The 22,581-nt window shown below is 45.3% G+C and overlaps 1 protein-coding gene across 3 annotated transcripts in view; it reads left to right on the forward strand.

The window, feature by feature from the left end:
- The window catches only part of ZNF366 (zinc finger protein 366), a 56,303-nt gene that overhangs the window by 23,794 nt on the left and 9,928 nt on the right, over positions 1–22,581 (forward strand). For all 3 annotated transcript variants that reach the window (XM_053288152.1, XM_053288153.1, XM_053288151.1), the window contains 3 exons: positions 815–2,124; positions 4,258–4,449; positions 21,546–21,720. In XM_053288152.1, coding sequence (XP_053144127.1) covers positions 826–2,124; positions 4,258–4,449; positions 21,546–21,720 — 1,666 coding nt within the window. In that variant the 5' untranslated portion in view covers positions 815–825. The remainder of the gene's footprint in view (positions 1–814; positions 2,125–4,257; positions 4,450–21,545; positions 21,721–22,581) is intronic.

A 22,581-nucleotide genomic window follows, 5' to 3' on the forward strand; every position in this document is an offset into this window, starting at 1 on the left:
GATGCATCCTTTTCACACCACAGATTTAGTTTCTAGGAAAGGGAGAGGGCATGGAAGTCTGGAGTTCTAGCAAGTTATAGTGTCTGACATCTAGACGAATGCAGTGCTCATACCGCTAATGCTGCACTGGTGCTAGTGGGAGGAGGCAATTTTAAGCAATCTCCCCTTCACCCTGAAGTGCACTGTGCTTGCCAAAAATATGTCCCTGAGGGCTATATGATCATAGTGAGGACAACCCAGCCAACCTTCTGGATGACACTTTCCAGTGATTTTATGTACCTGTAGATTCAAATATTAGTTAAACCTGTATCTTGCATGAGATTCTCTGTTAAAGTTACAGACAAGGCACCAGCACTTAACCTTTACAGTCTTCAGGGTTCTAGCCTGCCTAGAAGTAACCTTCTCTAGTCTGCTAGAAGCTTTGCCCCTTAACCCCAGACATGTGCATGATGAGTTGTGAGAACTCAGTGCTTAAGACAGAAAACACTGGCTAACATTCTCTGCAGCCCTCCAGCAACAGTGACAATGGCTTTTGGAGGGAGGGGAGGGATGCAAAAACAGCTCCTCCTCCCTTCCTGGGCCCAGTCCATTGGGCAAGAAGCCTTACGGACCTGCAGCCCTTCTTCCATTGCCGGAGGGCTGCAGAGAATGTTAGCCCCTGGGCATGCTCAGGGCATTTTAGAGTACAGTCTTATCATTCAAAACAGATTGGAACTCTGGGGATTCTGTAAGACATGAAACAACAACTTTGAGTCCTAGTAAGCTGGAATACAAGAGTGCTAAAAAAAAATTCCTGTTACTTTTTTTTCTGAAGGAAGCTAGACAATGCAGGAGGACTTACATGAGATGAAGAAAGAGGACATACATTTCAACATGGACAATATACAAACTCTTCAGTGTTTGGACCCTGACATGAAATCAGACCACCTTGCTTCCCCTAGATTCAATGAAGAACTCAGGACACAGCTTGCCCAGTTTGGATATGGGCCACCCTTCAACATACATAATTTCCATGGATCCTTGGAGGGAGGATCTCGTAAACGTAAAAGCATGCCCACAAAAATGCCTTCTGCTGTCCCTTCAGGAGAGTCTGCATCCCCACTGCACCAGTCTGAGGACAGCAGCACTGGCAGTTCTACAAGCCTTCCTTTAATATTCCAGCATCACACACAGCCAAAGTATAATGCGCACATGATTGACCTGTGCAACATTGGCTTTCAATTCTATAGGACTCTGGAACATTTTGGAGCAAAGCCAATCAAGGAAGAGCCAATAAAGCCTAATGTGTTGTGGCCGGGTACAGCTACATTTCTGCAGACTCCCTATCCATACTATCCCAAAGTTCACCCAAGTCTGATGTTTCCTTTTATTATGCCCCCAGATTTTCATTTCAGAAGCCCTTTCCCATTGAAAAGGCCTCCAGAGCCACCCTTCAGGAGGGCTGAGTTAGGAGAACAAGACGAAAGTAAACAGAAGGTGGAAAGAGTGGATGTTAACATCCAGATTGATGACAGCTATTACGTTGATGTAGGAGGGGAGCAAAAACGCTGGCAGTGTCCTATGTGTGAAAAGTCTTACACATCCAAGTACAACCTGGTCACCCACATTTTGGGGCACAGTGGCATCAAGCCACATGCTTGCTCTCGGTGTGGCAAGCTTTTCAAGCAGCTGAGTCACTTGCACACTCATATGCTGACCCACCAGGGCACCCGGCCTCATAAGTGCCAGGTGTGTCACAAAGCCTTCACCCAAACCAGCCACCTGAAGCGGCACATGATGCAACACAGCGACGTCAAACCCTATAGCTGCCGGATCTGTGGGAGGGGTTTTGCCTATCCCAGTGAGCTGAAAGCCCATGAGTCCAAGCACGAGAATGGGCGGGAGAATGTTTGTATCGAGTGTGGCCTTGACTTCCCAACCTTGGCTCAGCTGAAGAGGCACTTAACAACCCATCGCGGCCCTATACAGTACAACTGCACAGAGTGTGACAAAACCTTCCAGTACCCAAGCCAGCTGCAAAATCACATGATGAAGCACAAGGACATCCGCCCATACATCTGTACGGAATGCGGCATGGAGTTTGTGCAACCCCACCACCTCAAGCAGCATTCCTTGACTCATAAGGTGAGTCCATGCCAGGGAGTCCCAAGGGGCAGCCTAGAGAAGCCTTTTTGGTGGCCTCCAAACTTGTCTCAGTTTAAGCACCTGTACATGTGCCTCCGTTTAAGCACTACGGCTGTATTCCAAAACACACTTACTAGGGAGTAAGCCCCACTGGACACAGTGGAATTGATGTCAGAGTAAACACATATAGGATTGTTCTGTAAATTTCATAAAATGTTTTGTAATCTTTGAGTTAAAGATAGTGGCCCATATGATGCACAGTGTTACGGTTCTGTAACGCTGCACCTTGAGGCTTCTGTATACTCCTATAGTACGTAAGTCCCAGCACTGCTCTGAATGAGTGGTTGCACTAGCAGATACTAACTGTGGAAGCACTGCTAGCAAAACCGGCTGTTCAGAGCAGTGTCAAGGCTTGTGTAGAAGTCCATGGCAGGCCCTGGGGTGCAGCATTATGCTGGCAACTGACACATTCATTATGGAAACAGACGCTGAACAGTGGTTACAAAACAACTGTATTGCTTGCTCTGTAAAATGTTCTTTTTATAGCTAAAATGCAATATAGTCTTATTATTTTGTTATATTGCATTGTTTATCAGAGATAAATATAGTTATTTCCTCCTGAAGCTTAGATGAATGTGGTCAGATTTCTTCCAGCTTGGAAATGAATTTATTTATTTATCACATTTATATCCTGCTTTTCCTCCAAGGAGCCCAGAGTGGTGTACTACATACTTAAGTTTCTCCTCGCAACAACCCTGTGAAGTAGGTTAGGCTGAGAGAGAAGTGACTGGCCCAGAGTCACCCAGAAAGTATCATGGCTGAATGGGGCTTTGAACTTGGTTCTCCCCAGTCCGAGTCCAGCACTCTAACCACTACACCACGCTGGCTCTCATGGTACCTCAGTACCACAATAAAAAAAGGGAAGAGGTGGAGACCATAATAATGTGCTCATTTTTCATTTTTGTTTTTCTAATTTAGCACAAATGGTGATTGTATATGTTGTGGAAGTGTATAGAAGTTTTTCCTCTGAAATGGTACAGTACAAAAATATAGCAGACAACACCTGTAATCTAAGAAACACAAAGCTAGGTAAATGAACTGTCTGAGCACAAAGACACAAGAGCGCATTTGTCTCTGTATGACAGACAGAAACATCTGAATTATCTTTGTACATTTGGTTCTGAATCTTTTCCATACTGGGCACTCTTCTTGCCAAAGAGTGGCAAGCTTCCAGACCTACCATCTGCTTTGTCAGACAGGCACAAGTCCAACTAAGCAAAAATATTCCCTCTTACAACTGTTTGTATCACTCCCTGCCTGTGATGGAACTAGGATGGGTTCACCGAAGTCCCTTTTTTTGCTATAATGAAAACCAGCAGGTTCCAAATTCTAGAATCAGGTTCTCCAGGCTCCTGTTAGGAAATGCTAGAACTGTTTGTTTTAATCAATCAATCAATCAATCAATCAATTAACACATTTATATAGTGCCCCATACAAAATCTCAGGGAGGTTTACAACTTAAAACAAACAGCAGCTAAAACCTAAAAATCATATAAAACAGATTACAATTACCGTAAATAAAACTTTAAAACCCTAAAACTTCATAAACTAAAAGCCTGATGAAACAGGTGTGTCTTCAAAAGTTGTTTAAAAACAACCAGACTGGCCGCCACATGCACCAAAAAAGCACCAGTTCACATATTGTGCAAGGGAATGAGGGCAGCTTGAGTACCCACATACCCCTGCGCATGTGTAAGCAACGCCAATGGGACTGCGCTGTAAGGCAGCTCTGCACCCATTGTAAAAACTCCGTGCACACAGATGTGCGACATGATGCCCATTGGAAATCATGGGTGTTGTGTTGTGCAACTGCATGCATGGAACCTGTACGAAAGAACAGAGTTGCCCTGTTGTCCAGCCTCATTAGTGGTGCTCACATGCGCACAGGGATGTGAGCAGTGCTCAAGCTGCCTGTGTTTCCTTGCATGGTATGTGAGCTTCCATGTTTAACTAAGATAAGGACATGATGTGACTGTAGAGTGTAGAATTGGAAATTGCTGTATTGGTATGAAAAATAAATCACCAAAATAGCCACTTTTTTTTTTCCATTTTCTGGCTCTTTTATTCGTCAAGGGTGTGAAAGAGCACAAGTGTGGGATCTGTGGCCGGGAGTTCACACTACTTGCCAATATGAAAAGACACGTTTTGATTCACACCAACATCAGAGCCTACCAATGCCACTTATGCTTCAAGAGCTTTGTGCAGAAACAGACTCTCAAAGCCCATATGATTGTCCATTCAGATGTCAAGCCCTTCAAATGTAAGGTGAGTACTTGTTGGAATGATAACCAACTGGAACAGAATGGTACCCAAGTATAAGTTATAAGAAGAAAATAAAATAAAATAAAATAAAATAAAATAAAATAAAATAAAATAAAATAGTAGTGGTGGTGGTGGTGGTAGTAGTAGTAGTTTCAAAAAAGGAAATGAGTGTTCACCCTATTTTCCAGGAAGCATTGTTTGCCAAAAATGTGCTCTCTGGAGTGATGGTAGGCTTGATGCTGACTAAATTCTGAACAAGAGTAGACATATTCATATTCAGATAAGAGACTAGTCTCCAGCTGTAGTGAAGACACCTGTGGTATTATTAATCAGCAGAATTAGGACATTCCTAAGTCTTTTTCACATGATGAATTTAAGCTCCAACTATCCTTATTTACCAGGGTCAGTCCTCTATATTCTAGTAAATCACTGTTCCTATTTTGTCCCTGATTTTTGTGTCTTCGTTATGTCTTGTTCAGTTTTTTTCATGTACGCTGCTAGAATTGTCATTGTTCAGGACTCAGATACCTCCTCAGAGGCTCTAGAAATTCAATCTCCAAGTGGGTAGGTGGATGTATCATGTCTCTGGTGCGCCTGCATGCAAATGGGTGTACAACACAAAGGCATGGTGCAGTGCACAGCATATGGCGCAGTGGGGAAGCAACCTGCCTAGAGAGCTGGAGGCTGTTGGTTCGAATCCCTGCTGGTGTGTTTCCCGAAATATGAGAAACTTCTATATCAGGCAGCAGTGATACAGGAAGGTGCTGAAATGCATCATCTCATACTGCACGGGAGAAGGCAATGGTAAACCCCTCCTGTATTCTACCACAAAACCCACAGGGCTCTGTGGTCGCCAGGAGTCGACACCAACTCGGCGGCACTACGCTTCCTTTCCTTTCCTATCTAGTCTTTGGCAATATGTAACAGTGAGTGGAAGACTTGGACTATAACTCTTGGTATGAGAATTGGTTGTTACATGTGTTACAAGCACATCCCTATTTTCATCTGCAAAATGTTGGAGGGCATGGGCTTGGCTCTCCTGCTTTGTTCATCTGGAATAAGGTGCTCTGAATGTAATTTATTTCCTCCTTTCAGTTTGTGGCATGCATGTAGTAGTCAGAGGGACCCTAACTCTAATTTGGGACCTGAGTTCTGCTCAGCTGACCAGGCAAAGCAATAGGAACATAGGAAGCTGTCGTATACCGAATCAGACCATTGTTCTATCTAGCTCAGTATTGTCTACACAAACTGGCAGCGGCTTCTCCAAGGTTGCAGGCAGGAAGCTCTCTCAGCCCTATCTTGGAGAAACCAGAGAAGGAACTTGAAGCCTTCTGCTCTTCCCAGAATGGCCCCATCCCCTGAGGGGAATATTTTACAGTGTTCACATGTGGAGAGAAGGCTAGGCTTCTAATATTGATCCCAGGCTTGGCTAATCCAGGGGCTTAGATATGCATCATGTCTCTGGTACACCTGCATCTCCTTTACAAAGGTCAATGCTGCTAACTCTTGTTCCCTGCCTGTAAGTGAAGAGGGCTCTGAGGACTGCCACAGACATGGCTGCTCACTAGACTGAACACACACATAGATCCAAAGGCTCCTGGGTTAAGCTCCAGAGTCGCTTATATGCACATTCAAATTACACATGCAAGGAAGTGGAGGGAAAAGGACAGACTCAGGGGCAAAGCATCCTAGTTATGAACAAGCAATAGGATATGCCTAGGTGGTAATATAGTTCTTCAACTTTTGAGCACTTTTGGAGACAAAGCCTTGAAGAAACACTGGCAAAGCCTCATTGTAGGTTCTTGTGTTCTGACCCTGAACGAGGAAGCCTTGAAACTGCAACGTTAGACTGATTCATCTTTTTATTTCCTTTCAGTTTTATACCTCATCTTGAGATTGTACTTTCTCATGCACAGCACTTAGTGTAATTGCTAGTCTGCTGATGATAAATATATCTGACATTTGCATAGCACATTTCATCCCAACGGGAGGTCAAGGATGCTTAACAATTTGATATACCAGCTAAACACATGAATCAATCCATGCATACTTCAGTTTTTATCAGTGTGCAATATGAACGATGCCCACACCTTAAGGCAGGGTCTGTGCTTAAAGTATATTGACAAAACTGAGTAGTGTGGTATCATTTTTCAAAAAGGATTTGAAGAGGAATAGCTAGACTCCAGCTTGCCCCGCACAGCAGTGTCTTAAAAAAACAACAACACTCCAGAACGTATCTGTTTCTTCATGAAATAGAGGAGAACTGGTCTTGTGGTAGCAAGCATGGCTTGTCCCCTTAGTTAAGCAGAGTCTGCCCTGGTTGCATTTGAATGGGGGACTAGAAGTGTGAGTACTGTAAGAAATTCCCCTCAGGGGATGGAGCCGCTTTGGGAAGAGCATCTAGGTTCCAAGTTCCCTCCCTGGCTTCTCCAAGATAGGGCTGAGAGAGATTCCTGCCTGCAACCTTGGAGAAGCCACTGCCAGCCTGTGAAGACAATACTGAGCTTGATAGAACAATGGTCTGACTCAGTATATGGCAGCTTCCTATGTGCATAGCCTAACCTTCCAAGAACCCGGGAGCCCCCAGCTCCTGAGGGCCCCCCAGCTCCATCCCTTCCTATTTTCTTTCTTATCCCCCTCACTCAGAGGGACCGGCAGGGAGAGGGGTGAACACGGGCCCTGCTCCCCTAGCTACACTCCTGCCAGCCACCCTTTTAGCATGTGCATGTTGACAACTATGTCTAAGTAATGTTATCCTTCAATTCAACATGCTAATTAAGGCAATAAACTTCTTTGCCTAAGGACAGCTTCACTTGATGCATAACCAGTGGCTGTGGACTGCCAGTTTCTGGTGAGCTGCAAGTTCCAGTCCCAGCATGTTGTTTGTGTAGGGGGAAAATGGCTGTTCAGTCCCCAATTAGCAAAGCAAAACCAGTTTGATGAGAAAGTAGCAACGCAAGAGGTCTTGAGACAGTTCTTTAGTATTGAAGAACTATAAGGATTTGTTTAAAGAAAGGGTTACAAACAAATGTGGAAAAGCCTGCAGCTTAATTTCAGCTGTAGCTGAAGAGAGAGATAAAAACAAAGAGTCATCTCTGGAGAGACAAAATCGAGACTAACACTTGAATAACAAAGAGGGCAGGAGTCCAGCACTTTTACCCATGACCCCCCCCCAGTGGTCACTATAAGACATTGCAGCAGAGAGCTGATGCTGCCAGGGTCCTAGCTCCAACATTTCGAACCTGTCAATGCCCAGTTCCCCAGCTGCACTTCCAGCTGACATCTGTCACTCAACTTAGTCATGGATGCCAGGTAGCAGAGGGAGGTGGGGCTGGGGAACCAGATATTTGTGGGTTTGCACAACACACTGGAATCGGAACTTGTGGTTCATGCTGTGAGCGCACCCTCTCCATAAATCGGTAGTTTACCGCATCTGGACTCACTGTGTTTTGTGTGATGCTGCCCTAATTATGAAACAGAATTAGGACTGGTTTAGATGTTGGATGTCAGTATTCTAGGGATATGCTGGCATGCATCCTTTGTGTCTCATGAGGGAAGGAACAATTGTCTTACGGTTTCCGCATGGAGTACTGCCATGTGGAACGTGATGTAGTGTACATGCAGAGAATGATAACGCCTAAATTGGCTGTTAGCAATATACTGTGAAACTGTTGGAGATAGGACTCTGGCAGGGTCATGGATAAAAGTGCTGGACTCCTCCCTTCTTTGTTCTTCTAGTGTTCATCTCCGTTTTGTCTCTCCAGAGATGGCTGTTTGTTTTGGTCTCTCTCTTCAGCCATGAGCTACAGCTGAAATTAAGCTGCAGGCTTTTCCACATTTGTTTGTAACCTTTTCTTTAAATAAATCCTTGTGGTTCTTCAATACTAAAGAACTGTCTCAAGACCTTTTGCTTTGCTGATTTCTCACCAAACTGGTTTTGCTTTGCTAATTGGGGACTGAACTGCCATCCTTCCCCTACAGAGACAAGCTGTATGTGCCTCAATTTTCCGTCGCTGTTAAAGGTATGGAAGTCTATCCTATACTGTGGATCTCCACACAGTTCTTTGGCTATACTCGATTGTCCCCCCACATAATGAAAAAATGCAAAGCACAAGTCAAGTATAAAGGCATTCTGGTTATGAGCAGCACAACTGAGCATTTTCTTCTGCTAGTAACAAAAATTTCATTCATATGGATGAAAGTTTCAGATAGAACCACCAACTTAGTTATTATATAAGCAGTAAGCATACTTTGATGGGGCAATGAGGTAATAAATGGGAATTGAAAATCACTCCAGATTCATATGGAATGCATGCCCATTCCTCTTCTTGAGCTCCAGCATTTCAGCCGTGTGGTTCTGAAGAATGTTATATTAGTTCTACTTCCATGCCTCAGTTTTAGCCTATTGTTTTGACCATTGGCTGTAAATAAAGAATCTAGCCTAAAATTTCCTCACCTCCTCTTAAGTATCAGAACTACTATGATATTACATGCTACAGTCAGGATGCCAGGTACCACATGGCACCTAATATCTTATTTTGTGATGACCTAGTACAGTAATTCAGTATTGCTCTCTCTCTCAGGGCCTGCATTACTGCTGCATTTGGGGATTCCGGGGCATTTCCACACACCCCTCAGATTAGGGTGGTGTAGTGTTTTTCCCCCATGAAATGCAGTCATCTCAGCTTCCACAGATGCAGTGGAACAATATGGAGCAATGTGATTTAGATGGATTGGGTGGGCTCTAGCGGATGGATAGTTCTGCACTGAATAGCAATTTTATCACTGGTAGCTAGCTGGTGGCTCCCACAGGATAAATCTGGCCTACAAAATAATTTTCTCTGTGTCCCAGCCTCCAGATATCCCACAATGTGCCATGTGACAAGCACGGTACATTGAGGGATCCCGCTGTGAGTCGGGTGCTCTTTGCACAACCCTGTACCTGGGTAAAAGGGTGCATTCGCACCCTTTTACCCAGGTAAACAGTCAGGTTAAAATCCTGGGCTAACTTGGCAAAGAGTCACCTTTCAACGTGGTCACTCTCTTTATTTAGCAGGCGGGAAATAACTGGCCCTATCCACCCCCAGCACAGTACCTCCACTGACTGTTGCTGGTGTCTATCATGTTTCTTTTTCGATTGTGAGCCCTTTGGGGACAGAGATCCATCTTATTTATTTATTAGTTTTCTGTGAAAACCGCCCTGAGCCATTTTTAGAAGAGTGGTATAGAAATCAAATCATTATTATTATTATTTTTATTTTTACATTTATATCCCGCTCTTCCTCCAAGGAGCCCAGAGCGGTGTACTACATACTTGAGTTTCAAATCAATAATGATAATGATAATCATAATCATATTCATACCTGGGAAGGTGATTGGCCTTGAGGGTGATTGGCCTCGATCCTGGTGCTACACACGAGCAGCCCTACCCAGATAAAGCCTGGTTAGGGCTGCTCATGTGAACAGCCTCAAAGGACTTCAAAGTTTTAAGGGACACAATCTTGATTCTTAAGTGTGAAAGTTTCCCATGCAAAACACCCGCAACTTGCATTACTTCCCCCATGCAGGAAGTATGCATGGGGGAAGTAATATGTGAGCTGAGGCCCCAATTCTCTCTAGAAGGCCTATTGATGCTGTTTCTCTCCCTTAAAAGAAAACAGGGGGAAGGGAGGAATTGCATGAGTGGACCATGAAGAGATCAGGCACTGATGCAGATTTCCTGACTCATACATTACTTCCTCCACATGGTAATAGGATCATTTCACATGGGATGCCTTTAAACATAAAAACTGGACACAGCAATTCCTATGGTGACCTCCTAAGACTGCCTGGGTGCTAGATGAGATGTGTGGCCATGAGATATGGCAGCTCTGGTGATAGTGCACAGGATTTTTGTCCACCTGCCCTCCCCTCAGAAGTGCCCTGAACCACCTGATGTTGTTGGACTACAAATTCCATCATCCTCAGCCACAGGGGCAGAAGGAAGTTGTACAATGGGAGTTGTACAATAGTTCAGCAACATCTGAGGAACCACCTTTGGGAACTGCTGTTTTAATCCTTTTCAACTTCATGATTCTACTTAATGAATTAGCTCTGCAGTTAATGATTGCCCTACGTTGCTGGAATAGACAAAAGGTCTGCTTACCTTTTTATTTAAGGTATTGTAATGTCTACCACCCCCCTTCCTCTCTAGCACTTTTATCTTGTGTATCCTAGCCTAGCCTAGCCTATGTATCTTTTTTATTTATTATTTTCCGTGTAAACCGCTTTGAGAACTTTTATTGAATAATCAACGATGGTGAATATTTATATACCGCTCTTCAACCCAAGAGCTCAAAGTGGCTTACATTTAAAAAAATAATAATACATAAATAAGATGGTCCCCTGTCCCCAAAGGGCTCACAGTCTAAAAATAAACATGGCAGATACAGCAACAGCCACTGGAAGGATGCTGTTGGATAAGGCCAGTTGCTCTCCCCCTGCTAAATATAAGAGAATTGCCACTTTAAAAGGGGTCTCAGTTAGCAGGGGGGTATAAATATTTGGTATATAAATATTTGTCATAGTTGTAGTGTAAACTACTTTGAGCCTTCTGGGTAAAGCAACATAAACATCTACTGAATCCATCAAAACAGCCCTTGAGCAAAAAGGGCTGAGCCACCAACCATTTCCCTCCAGCATCACATGATCATTTGAAGAGTGCTCAAAGTGTCCATTATTGGGAAAGAAATGAATATGCCCGTTTGAGCTGCTCTTTACAGAGCAGAGACTCACTGGCCAGTTTAGGAGCCCTTGAGCCCGATTGAGGAGGGACTCCCCTGAAGAACTGGGGCTCAGTCAAGCTTCTCTGGCTGGCAGTCAGCGAGTTAAGGCAATGACCAGATAGCCGCCTTTTGGCACCAAGCGCCTCCTCGCAGAAGGAAGGATATAGCTGTACGAACTGCTTGCTTAACAATGGCCTGCGTATCCCCAGGGAATGGCCTGCAAATAGATTTCATCTTGCTTTCTCTTGTACTTTTTGGAGCTTCCTGTTTTCTCACGGCCCTTTTGGACAGTTTACAGTCTTTCTCCCTCTCCCTCTCTCTTACTTTCAGGAAAGGAACACCCTTCTTATTAAACTTTTTTCTCTCTCAAAAGAAGAATGCAAGGGAAGGACAGCACAGCAGTGGCCTTTCTACCTCACGGCAGGCTGCGGCTCTCTTGGACTTGTTGCTCAGAGCAAAAGAAAACACACACAGCTTTCTTACCCAGCTAATCACAGCTACACAGAGGCCATCTGTGGCTAGAGAGTCAAAGGAAGGCTTTGTCACTCGCAGTTCCTGTCTCACTTGGTTTTTCCTCTCTAAAGAGCAGTGCTGCTACCTGTGGACTTTCCCTTCTAGTCAATTCAGACATCTCATTTCATTTAAACACACACACAACTACAGATTTACCTCCAAGTGTTGTCATTTTGCTAATGCAAAGACATCTCTGAAACAGCTCCCACCTATGTAGGGTGTTTTGTTTTGTTTTAGGCCTGGTTCACACAGTTCAAATCTAGGTTCAGTGCCAGTTACCAACATTAGTGTGGTTGTGTGAACCCACACCAAGTTGGGAATCTTAGATTCATCTCAGGCCATAAACCACCTTGGCGTAGGTTCACAATCACATTAATGTCACTAACCCACATTAAACCTAGATTTCAATGATTGTGTGAACCATACCTTTAAAAAGAAAGGATCAATGTCTTCCACTCAGTCCTGCTGCCATCAAAAGTCTGGGGAGCTTTTCTTTCACCTTGGAAAAGGGTGGGGTGGATCATAGTTGATGTTGAGCTGGGGGCAGGTGAAGCAAACATCTCCCGGACAAGTAGTTCTCCCCACACTGCTGAGCCCATTGCTGAGTCATAACCTGGAAATAGAAATAAGGCTGCAATTCTAAGCATGATTACTTGAAAGGTAACTCCATCAAAATCAATAGGACTTACTTCAGCGAAAATATGTTTAGGATGTGAACATCAATACAAATATACCATTATTTCCAAATAAGTGGTATTCAGAAATCTAACATGTGTGACATCCCTCCAGAAATGCATGCCCCACCTTCTCTGCTTTCTCTAAATCATAGCTTATTGAAGCTCAGACATGCTCTGTGTGTTTGCTTTATAGAACTTGCACTTCTATTCTCTTTAACCATCCAATCCTACAAAGTACTGCGACCCAATAATGAATATTGTGCCAAAAAGAATGACTATAGGCTCAGCTCTTACCCCATCTCATTGGCAGGGATTTGACATGAGTACCACCACAGCCAGAATGGTCAGTCCTTCAATGAGGTGAAGTAAGGCAATCACCTCCAGTGGCAAGTATTGGGACACCAGTGGGGTCGCGTGGTGCCCCTCCCCCACTGCCTCACCTGCCTCCTCTAATGACCCCTACTATAAGGGCAGTTCTTGCCCTCCTGATCATCCCCCCCTCCTCCTTGCTGCTGCCTCCTCCCTTGTTTGCCACTGAGTTGTAATAAGAAGGGGGAGGAAGCAGAAGAGGAAACAAGGAAAGGGCATTCGAGTACTGGCGATGCTCTACAGAGTGGCAGCCCAAGTCCTAATTGTGAATGAAGCAGGGTACGAAATGCCACCCCCTCTATAGATCATCTACAGTACTCTAATACTCTTTCCTCATTACCTCTTCTGCTTCCTCTCCTTTCTCATTATTAGCACAGTGGCAAATGAGAGAGGAGGTTGTGCATATCGATGTCAGTGGCTATCACCACCACAAAGGAGGAGGAGGCAGCGGAGGTGAGTATGCATAGCAAGCAGTGGTGGCAGCTATCACCTCAGCTTGAAAAATGGGATGGGGTGACATTTGGCACCCTGCTTCATTCTCAAAGAAGTTCTAAGGAAAATGATTCCATAGCCTTCTGAGGTACCATTTTACATTGCTGAACTATTATACTTAGGGCCCTTTTTCCGGCACATGACCTAAATCTGTCTTCCAACAGTTTCCACCTGTGGCTTTTCAGTTTCTCTGCAGACACAGTAGATATAAGAAATGTTCCTGCTCCCGTCTTCTTCTAAGAGAGTCTTCAGCTACCATGGTGGCTGTGTGTCGCACTCATTTTTATTTTTATTGTCACCCAATTAAAAAACCTTTTTTATTTATTCTGGTACCATTGGCCCATTTTCAAAGTGATGCTGCAGCTTGACCTATTCAAACACAGTTTCTAATAGGGCTCAAGCTTCTGTTTGTTTGTTTGTTTGTTTATGTATTTATTTATGTATGTATTTATTTATTGTTCAATTTCTATACCACCTTTCATTAAAACAATCTCAAAGCGGTTCACATAAAACTTAAAACAAGACTACAAAAATTACACAATTAAAATACTAGCTAGAATATAAAAATGCAAATCTAATTAAAAGATTTTAAAAACAACACAATATAACCATAAAAGATACAAAGCAACTGCAGTAGAAACAATATAAAAGCCTGGGTAAAAAGCCAGGATTTCACTTGCTTTCTAAAAACTATGATGGAGACTGAGGAGTGGATGGCCACCAGGAGAGCAATTCCATAGTTTGGGGGCAACTACTGAGAAGGCCCTGTCCCGCGTGCACAACAGCCGAGCCTCCCTCATTGTTGGCACCCGGAGCAGATCTCTGTTCACATCTTCCATGTAGTAGCAATGTTCTAATGTAGCTGCTGGTTAAATGTGCTTCGGTTCATTCAGCACCAAGGGCCAATGCAGATGCAGTGTTAAATGTGTCCTTTGCGTATACGTTTCCTGGGTGTTTATTTTGTAAGTAGTAGCCTCTGCCCCTCCCTTTTATGTCCCTGGACCCTTTTCTGAAAACCCCTCACCTGGGTTTAGAATCTAGAAGTAGGTCCAGCCACGGGGGAAAGAGCCTGTGGAGGAAACATTTAAGGAATCAACAGGCATGCGAAGAGTTAATCCCCCCTTTCTCCTGGCTACCAGTTCTCCCCTACAAATGTTTCCTCTGCTCCTGCACTGGCTTCGGTAAGCACAACTTTAGGAACCAGTCAAGCAACTCTTACACCAGCTTAAAAATGTTTGGAGTAAGAACTTAAGAGAAGGATCAGACTGACAATCCATCTACTTTAGCACCTAATTTCCCACAGAGGCTAGTCAGATGCCTCTGGAAAACCCATCAGCAGGGCATGAAGGTAATAGCCCTCCTACAAGAAAGTGCCCAGCAACTGATATCCAGAGGTAGACTATCTCTGAACATGGAGGTTCCTCTTAGCCATCATGGTGAATAGCTGCTGATAGACCTCTCCTCCCTGAAGGTTAAAACCATGTTAGCCAGTGACTATCGCCACAACTTGCATCAGTAAAACAAGGGTATATTATTCCTTGGAATCTATTTATTTTTCAAATTTGTAGACTGTCAAACTTGTAGAAACTTCCATCTCTGGGCAGTTCACAATAACATTAAAACAGATTAAAAATGAAAACCTTGAAAAGAATTAAAAGCCACAGTCCAGTTAAAAAGCTTGGGTGAAGAAATAAGTATTTAGAGACTTTTAAAAACTTGTCAGAGATGAGGAGGCTCTTATTTCACCAGGGAGCTCTTTCCAAAGCCTCAGGGCAACAAGAGAGAAGGCCCGTCCCTGTGTAGCCACCAGACAAGCCGGTGGTAACTGCAGATGAACCTCTCCAGATGATCTCAATGGGTGGTAGGGCTCATAGGGAAGAAGACGTTCTCTTAAATACCCGAGGGCTAAGCTGTATAGGGCTTTATAGGCACCTTGTATTTTGCTCAGGAACATGTTGGTGGCCAGTGTAGCTCTTTTAGTCTAGGAATAATATGGTCTTTCCAACATACTGCAGAGATTCGAGTTGAGTTTTTCTCCACTTGTGTTCCAGTTGTCCTGCCGCTTCAGCCCCCGTAGTTCTTCAGTATACCAAGGGGCCAGTTTGGAAGTGGGTCAGAGAGAACACTTAGGAGCTATCATATCTTCTGCCCTGGTTAGAATTTGCTGTACCAATTCTCCACTAGGGAATCAACAGGCTCACTGGCAAAGCCAACACTATATCCTTCCAGGGCTTATTGGAATCCCATTGGATCCAATAACCTTCTCGGGTGAACCATCCTAATAGGTCCTTCAACCCTGCAGAGGTTGTTTGTGGTTTAAGTCCACCCTTAACCAGATGGTGGTCTGTCCATGACAATGGGGAGATCACTGGAGTCCCAATCCATGGAACACCACGCTGATCAGAGTAAAAGACCAGATCAAGTGTGTGTCTAGCAATGTGTGTTAGTCCTGAGACCACTTGGGACAGGCCTATAGTTGTCATGGCTGCTATGAACTCCTGAGCCGCCCCAGACAAATTGGTCCCAAAGTGAACATTGAAGTTCCCCCCACTACAACCCTGTGGGACTCCAATGCCAAGCCCAAGACTAAGTCCATTAGCTCATTTGGGGACTCTGTTGGGCAGTGGGGTGATCAGTACACCAACAAAAGTCCCAATCTATACCTGGTCCCCAGATATCCAATATGGTCACACATTCAATATGGTCAGACACTTCAACAGGGATCCTGGTAAGGGAGATGTTATACTTATAGACCACAGCCACTCCACCTCCCCACACACGTCTTCTCACCTGCTCATCAACAGAATTACCCCAGAGGGAGAAGCTGGGACCATCCTTGGCCACCAACCTTCCCCAACCAAGTCTCTGTGATACGTACCAGGTCAGTCCCTTCATCCATAATCAGATCATGGATGATTTCTGGCATTACAAAGGAGCAAGGCGAAGCTCTGTGGGTGGTTGGCTTGGCACTGCTTCCCAAGGTCAAAGAGCTGGCAGGGCAGCTTGAAGGGGAAACAGCTAATAGCTTTCTGATTTCCCTTCCCCTGTAGCTGCCTGATGACCTGCCAACATTACTTCTTCTATTCCTCACCACCACTGGCAGAGGCACTCTTACCCCCGGACTTTGGGGCCCGGTCCGTGGCCTCAAAGGCCCGGGGAGGCCTCCTGCCATCACTATGAGCCCCCTGCTGCAAGCCCTCCTCCCCGCCACTGCGAGGCTGAACCACCGATATTCTAGCTGCCATGTGCACAGCTGGGGTTGGGGGTGAAGTGAGCAGGCCTCCCCCCACTGTGGTGGCGGCGGGTGGAGTGGGAGCAGCCGCGGAGCCTGACTATCTGGCTCAGCAGCCTCTGGGAACTCAAGGCGGTCCAGTGCACCTGCACAGTTAGAATATTTTTATTTATTTTCTTACTTACTTACTTACTTATTTATTGGATTTATATACTGCCTAGTATAAAAATCTCTAGGTGGTGTACAGAATTAAAACATAACACATAACACATTTAACATTCATAAAAAGATAAAATCATAATAGATTAAAAAACATTAAACATTTTAAAAGAAAAGAGTGTCGCAAGCCCGTGACCCGCTCCGCTCACCTGCTCCCACCGCCACGGGAGGCCTGCTCACCTCACTCCCCACCCCCAGCTGCACACATGGCGGCTAGAATATTGGCAGTTCAGCCTCACGGTGGTGAGGACTCGTGGCGGCAGGGAGGGCCTTGCGGCAGCGGGGGAGAACCTCACGGCAGGGTGGTCCGGGCACCCAGATTGCCTAGGTGTGCCACTGACCACCAGAATAGCTGCCCCATAATCACTGGGTTCACCCCCTGTCTCCCTATCTCCAGACAAACCTAGACACATTATAAACCAATCTTACCCAAGACTTAAAACAACAGAAGCTAAAAATATAAAATACCCACACACCACTAACACACAACCAGAACACACACACACGTAAGTTCCTGGGCCAGAGGGACTGGCTCTTGCCCTCACTGACCACTGAAGAGGCTCCCCCAAACGTTCAGCCCCATTTGGTGTCGCCGCTCTGGTGGTGGCCCTGCCACTGCCAGGCCCGCCGCCACAGAGAGTGTACCTATATAGGCCCAGAGTTGGCTAGTCTGGGCATGTAGTATCCAGGCTGACTCACCCCTGGCCTCAGTCCTGTACAAACTTCCAATAAAGCAGCAGCAGCCAGAGTCCTACAGGCCACCCCCAAGACAGGCAGCAGTGGGCAAGCAGGCAGGCAACAGATTCGTCTAAATGACAGGTTCATCATAACCACATTGTTTTGCTCCATCTCACGTACCATGCCATAGTGTCTTTCTGCCCAAAATAGTTCTGTAAAAGTATAGTGAGCATGTGAGCTTTACTATTTGAAAATTTCACCTGCAATTAGTTAAGTGGTGGTTTCACCTCCCATCAGCTAATTGGTGGTTTGTGTTAGCAAGCATGACTTGTCCCCTTAGCTAAGCAGGGTCTGCCCTGGTTGCATTCGAATGGGAGACTAGAAGTGTGAGCACTGTAAGATATTCCCCTAAGGGGATGGAGCCGCTCTGGGTAGAGCAGAAGGTTTCAAGTTCCCTCTCTGGCTTCTCCAAGATAGGGCTGAGAGAGATTCCTGCCTGCAACCTTGGAGAAGCCGCTGCCAGTCTGTGAAGACAATACTGAGCTAGATAGACCAATGGTCTGACTCAGTATATGGCAGCGTCCTATGTTCCTATGTCTATAAGGTCTATGTGTTGTACCACACCACCGCAAGAAAGGGTGTGGACCAATGTCCCCTATAACAGGGATTCCCAGATGCTGTTGACTGCAACTCCCATCATTCCCAGTCAAAGGTAATTGCAGCTGGGCATGATGGGAGTTGCAGTCAACAACATCTGGGGATCCCTGTTACAGGGAACACTGGTGTGGTCACCCTGCTACCACGGTTGGATGGAAGGAAAACATCCTGGCACTCAGAGTACTGGGTGGGCAAGAGCCATTTCAATTGTTCTGCCCAAAACTCCACAGGGAGATTCAGTGCCACACTGTGCCAAAAGTGCTTCCAGTTTACATCCATCTTTCTTTTTTTTCTGTGGCATTCAAACATTTTGTTTTATAACAAAAGCAAATAACTGCATGCCCAAGAGAGCAGAGACTCTATTAAGGCCTTCTAGAAGAATGATTGCGAAAGAATGGCTCTGGGTGGGGCTACTCTGGGCTACAGAATACAGAAGCATGAGCAAATCAAAGATTAATTAAGAAACCAAGGCGTCACGCGGCCTGAAGAGGAAATGCACAACCCCCCTCTTCATCTGTTTCACTTTCCTGCAACATTCCAGGCATGATTTCCTTTACCATTAGAAGTTTTAATTCCAAACACATCCTTTCCAGTCATTGCCATCCCCTGGAAGGACACAGCAGCATTAAATCCTGCCCGAGTTTCTGAACAAGTTTATCCCCCCACCCCACTCTCTCTCTCTCTCTCTCTCTCTCTCACACACACACACACAGAGCTGCACACAGCCAGAAATCTGGGTTTGCAGTGAAGGCACACTCTGCCAGCTTCTGATAAAATGAACCTTTATGATACTTGTGCTTTAAAACACCTGTTTGTCACATTATATGTTTATGGGTAAACTTAAGAAATGTTAGCTGCTGTCTTACGGTCCATATACATAGGCTTCTGTGCTCCTTCCTAGCATGATCTTATACTTTGGTCACACTAAGCAGGGACCTAATCTGATTTGTGAGGCATCACCTGTCCTGCTGGCCTGCTTTTGCATTCCAAGAAGAATCCACCCACACATAAGCATATAGGACAGATATACAATCGATCTAGGAACATAGGAAGCTGCCATATACTAAGTCAGACCTTTGGTCTATCTAGCTCAATATTGTCTTCCAGGCCTGCTCAACTTAGCCCCTGCCCCCCACAGCTGTTTTTGGACTACAACTCCCAGAATCCTCAGCCACAGTGGCCAATAGCCAGGGATTATGTGAGTTGTAGGCCAACATCTACAGGAGGGCCGAAGTTGAGCAGGCCTGGAACCAGACTGGCAGCAGCAAAATCTAATACTGGCTCAATGGGAATCTGTAGATTCCCACTGCATGTATGATCCTGTAGAATGATCATGTAAACCCATAAATTTCCTACAATCTCTGGTTAGCAATGCACCAACCTGACACAGAGCCGAAATTCATAATCTTAGATATGAACTCAGCTTGACAATGTTGGCCCTATATTAGGTTGGTACGTTGCCAACCAGAGATCGTAGGAAATTCAAAGGGCAATATTAGATCAGTTGTGTTAAGACCCCATAATGCAACAGATATTCTGAAGCAGATGTATCATACAGATTTATTCATTAGAAGCTGCAAAGTCATAGGAATATAGGCATATAGGAAGCTGCCATGTACTGAGTCAGACCGTTGGTCCATCTAGCTCAGTATTGTCTTCACAGACTGGCAGCGGCTTCTCCAAGGTTGCAGGCAGGAGTCTCTCTCAGCCCTATCTTGGAGTAGCCAGAGAGGGAACTGGGAACCTTCTGCTCTTCCCAGAGCGGCTCCATCCCCTTAGGGGAATATCTTACAGTGCTTACACATCAAGTCTCCCATTCATATGCAACCAGAGTGGACCCTGCTTAGCTAAGGGGACAAGTCATGCTTGCTATCACAAGACCAGCTCTCCTCTCTGTCCTTGTGCTATTTTTGGCAAAATGGGAAAAGGGGTGGGTTCGTCTTGAAATGCAAAAGCTAATCAGCAGGTGGCACTGCAAAAATCACACAAGGTCCCTGCTTGGTGTGTGTGGGGAAAGTAAGATTGTGCTAGGAAGGAGTGCAGAAGCCCAAGCGAGCATGTGGTCTGTGAGTAAGATGGCTTTTGAAGCTTATGCAGAAGCTTTCAAAATCCCACATTTTATTGCCATCTGGAAATACCCCTTCAATTCCAACAACATTCAGCAGACAAGCTCCCATCTCACTTAATGCTCAAGCCTTAGTGAGTATCAGCAGCATCGAAGTCCATATTAGGCTTGTGCCCGAAACGTTTCGGAGGCCATTATGAAGGCCTCCGAAACGTTTCGGCGCTGGGGGCGGTTTCAGCGCCGAAACGCTGACGGGGGTAGCACTTTAAGGGCAGGGGAGGGTGTACTCACCCCTCCTGCCGCATTTCCCCTGCCGGCGCGCTGTTGATTTTAAGCCCCTCGGGGCTGCAGCGTTCCTCCCTGCCGCCCCGTTTCCCCCATCGGCCGGAAGTGGCCGGAAGTCGCGAGCGTGCGTGCGCCCGTCATGCGTGCGCATGCGCCTTTCTTCCGTGTGCACGCGCACGTACGACGGGCGCACGCGCGCTCATGGCTTCTGGCCACTTCCGGCCGACGGGGGAAACGGGGCAGCAGGGAGGAACGCCGCCGCCGCGAGGGGCTTAAAATCAACAGCGCACCGGCGGAGGAAATGCGGCAGGAGGGGTACAGTACACCCTCCCCCGTCCTTAAAGAGCGACTCCCGTTGGTGCCAAAGATTTTTGTGCACATCCCTAGTCCATATCAGTTAGCTGCAAAAGGCCATCCCTCTGGTGAACTATCCAGCAATTATGGATAAACTTTGGCCTATTATAGAATGATGTCCATAGAATGATGTCCATGTGCGGGAGGATGCAATGGTAAACCCCTCTTTGTATTCTATCAAAGAAAACCACAGGGCTCTGTGGGCACCAGGAGTTTTAATCGACTTGACAGCACACTTTACCTTTAACTTACACTTAGTTATTTCTGATTAGCTGAGTGTGGATAGAAGTTTATTTCTAGGATGTACCATGATATTTTGCACCTGGGCAACAAGCCATAACCTAGCTGCTAGCACTTAGGTGCACAGCTCTGCTCTCCTTATACCATCAAAACTTCTGATAAATGGCCCAATACATGTTGTAAATTTTTTTACATAAGATGGCAGCCATGCTTAACATGGGTAACTGTTTTCCCCACGACCCTAACATATTTAAATCAGATCTAATTCTGCAAAGCCACCCCCCCACCTCATATCCCTTTATTTTGGGCCAGTTAACCCATAGATCCAGATTCTAAAGAGGGAATGGAACTGGATACCTATATACCTGATGGGTACATCAGCAGAAGAAGCCATTCAGATTTCTCCTATAAGCACAATTCAAAATGGTCAGCTGCAGAGTTGCTGAGAAAGTGTCTCATCTGCAACAGGCTTGAACTCAAGCAAACAAAATGCTCTCTTCTAGAAAATGCATCTACAGAATAAATCACTTTGATTGTCATTGGTCTTTTGACAGCTGTGCGGAAAGGAATTTAATCGAATGCATAATTTAATGGGACACATGCACTTGCATTCAGACAGCAAGCCATTCAAATGCCTCTACTGTCCCAGCAAATTCACCTTGAAGGGGAACCTCACCAGACACATGAAAGTCAAACATGGAGTCATGGAAAGAGCATTTCGTTCTCAAGGTAAATGACTGGCAACCAGGCTTATTTTGCATTACATTCAATAAAATATCAGTTCACCTAGGCAACAATTGAAATGTACTTTGTGTGCCACACAGTCAGGCACTCGATGTCCCTAAGTGACCCAGCTCTTGCCAAATAAGAGGACACTATGCAAAATCCAAGGAGAGAGGCAAGCAGCAAATTCTGTTGCTTTGTCATGCAGGTGAAAGAAACATACCTGATCTGGAAGCAATTTAGGATCAGAACTTCTCATATGACATGCACTGACTGTTCCAGTGTCTGGGTAGCTCTTACAGGTGAGCCAGTATCACTGAAGGTCACCAGTGGGGCACACAGGACAACTCCTGCTTGACATCTCCGGTATCTCAGTTTCAGGACTACTGCAGCCTTGATGCCAATATTTGGTCATAACCTGTTTATGTTGGACTTTCCTCACTCATCAAGCAAATAATGTTATTGTAGTTATGTTAGTTTCATGAGCTGTTGCAGGTATAAATTTGAGGTACTAGGCATTCATTTTCAGTTTTTTAAAAATGGATATAAACTGGATTTGATCCATAGCATTGAAGGGGTCTAAATTATCTTCTAAATATTCCACCTGGACCTGGGCACGCAAATGGCCAGTGCACATGCGCAGTGGCCTTCAAAATGGCCATTGCGAGCAGGGAGAAGGCCCCAAAGGCCTGGAAATGGGCTGAAAAGGCCCCAAAAAGACTGGGGGAGGCCAGTGGGGAACATGTCTCAGCAGCTGCAGCAGCACTTCCCACAGCTCACTGGACCTGGCAGTAAGTTTTCTTTAATTATTATTTTTTTAAAAAAATTCACCCCCCCTCGAGCCGGGCCCAAACCAGTTTGGCCTTT

Source organism: Hemicordylus capensis, chromosome 2, assembly GCF_027244095.1.
Source record: "Hemicordylus capensis ecotype Gifberg chromosome 2, rHemCap1.1.pri, whole genome shotgun sequence".
NCBI lineage: Eukaryota > Metazoa > Chordata > Lepidosauria > Squamata > Cordylidae > Hemicordylus > Hemicordylus capensis.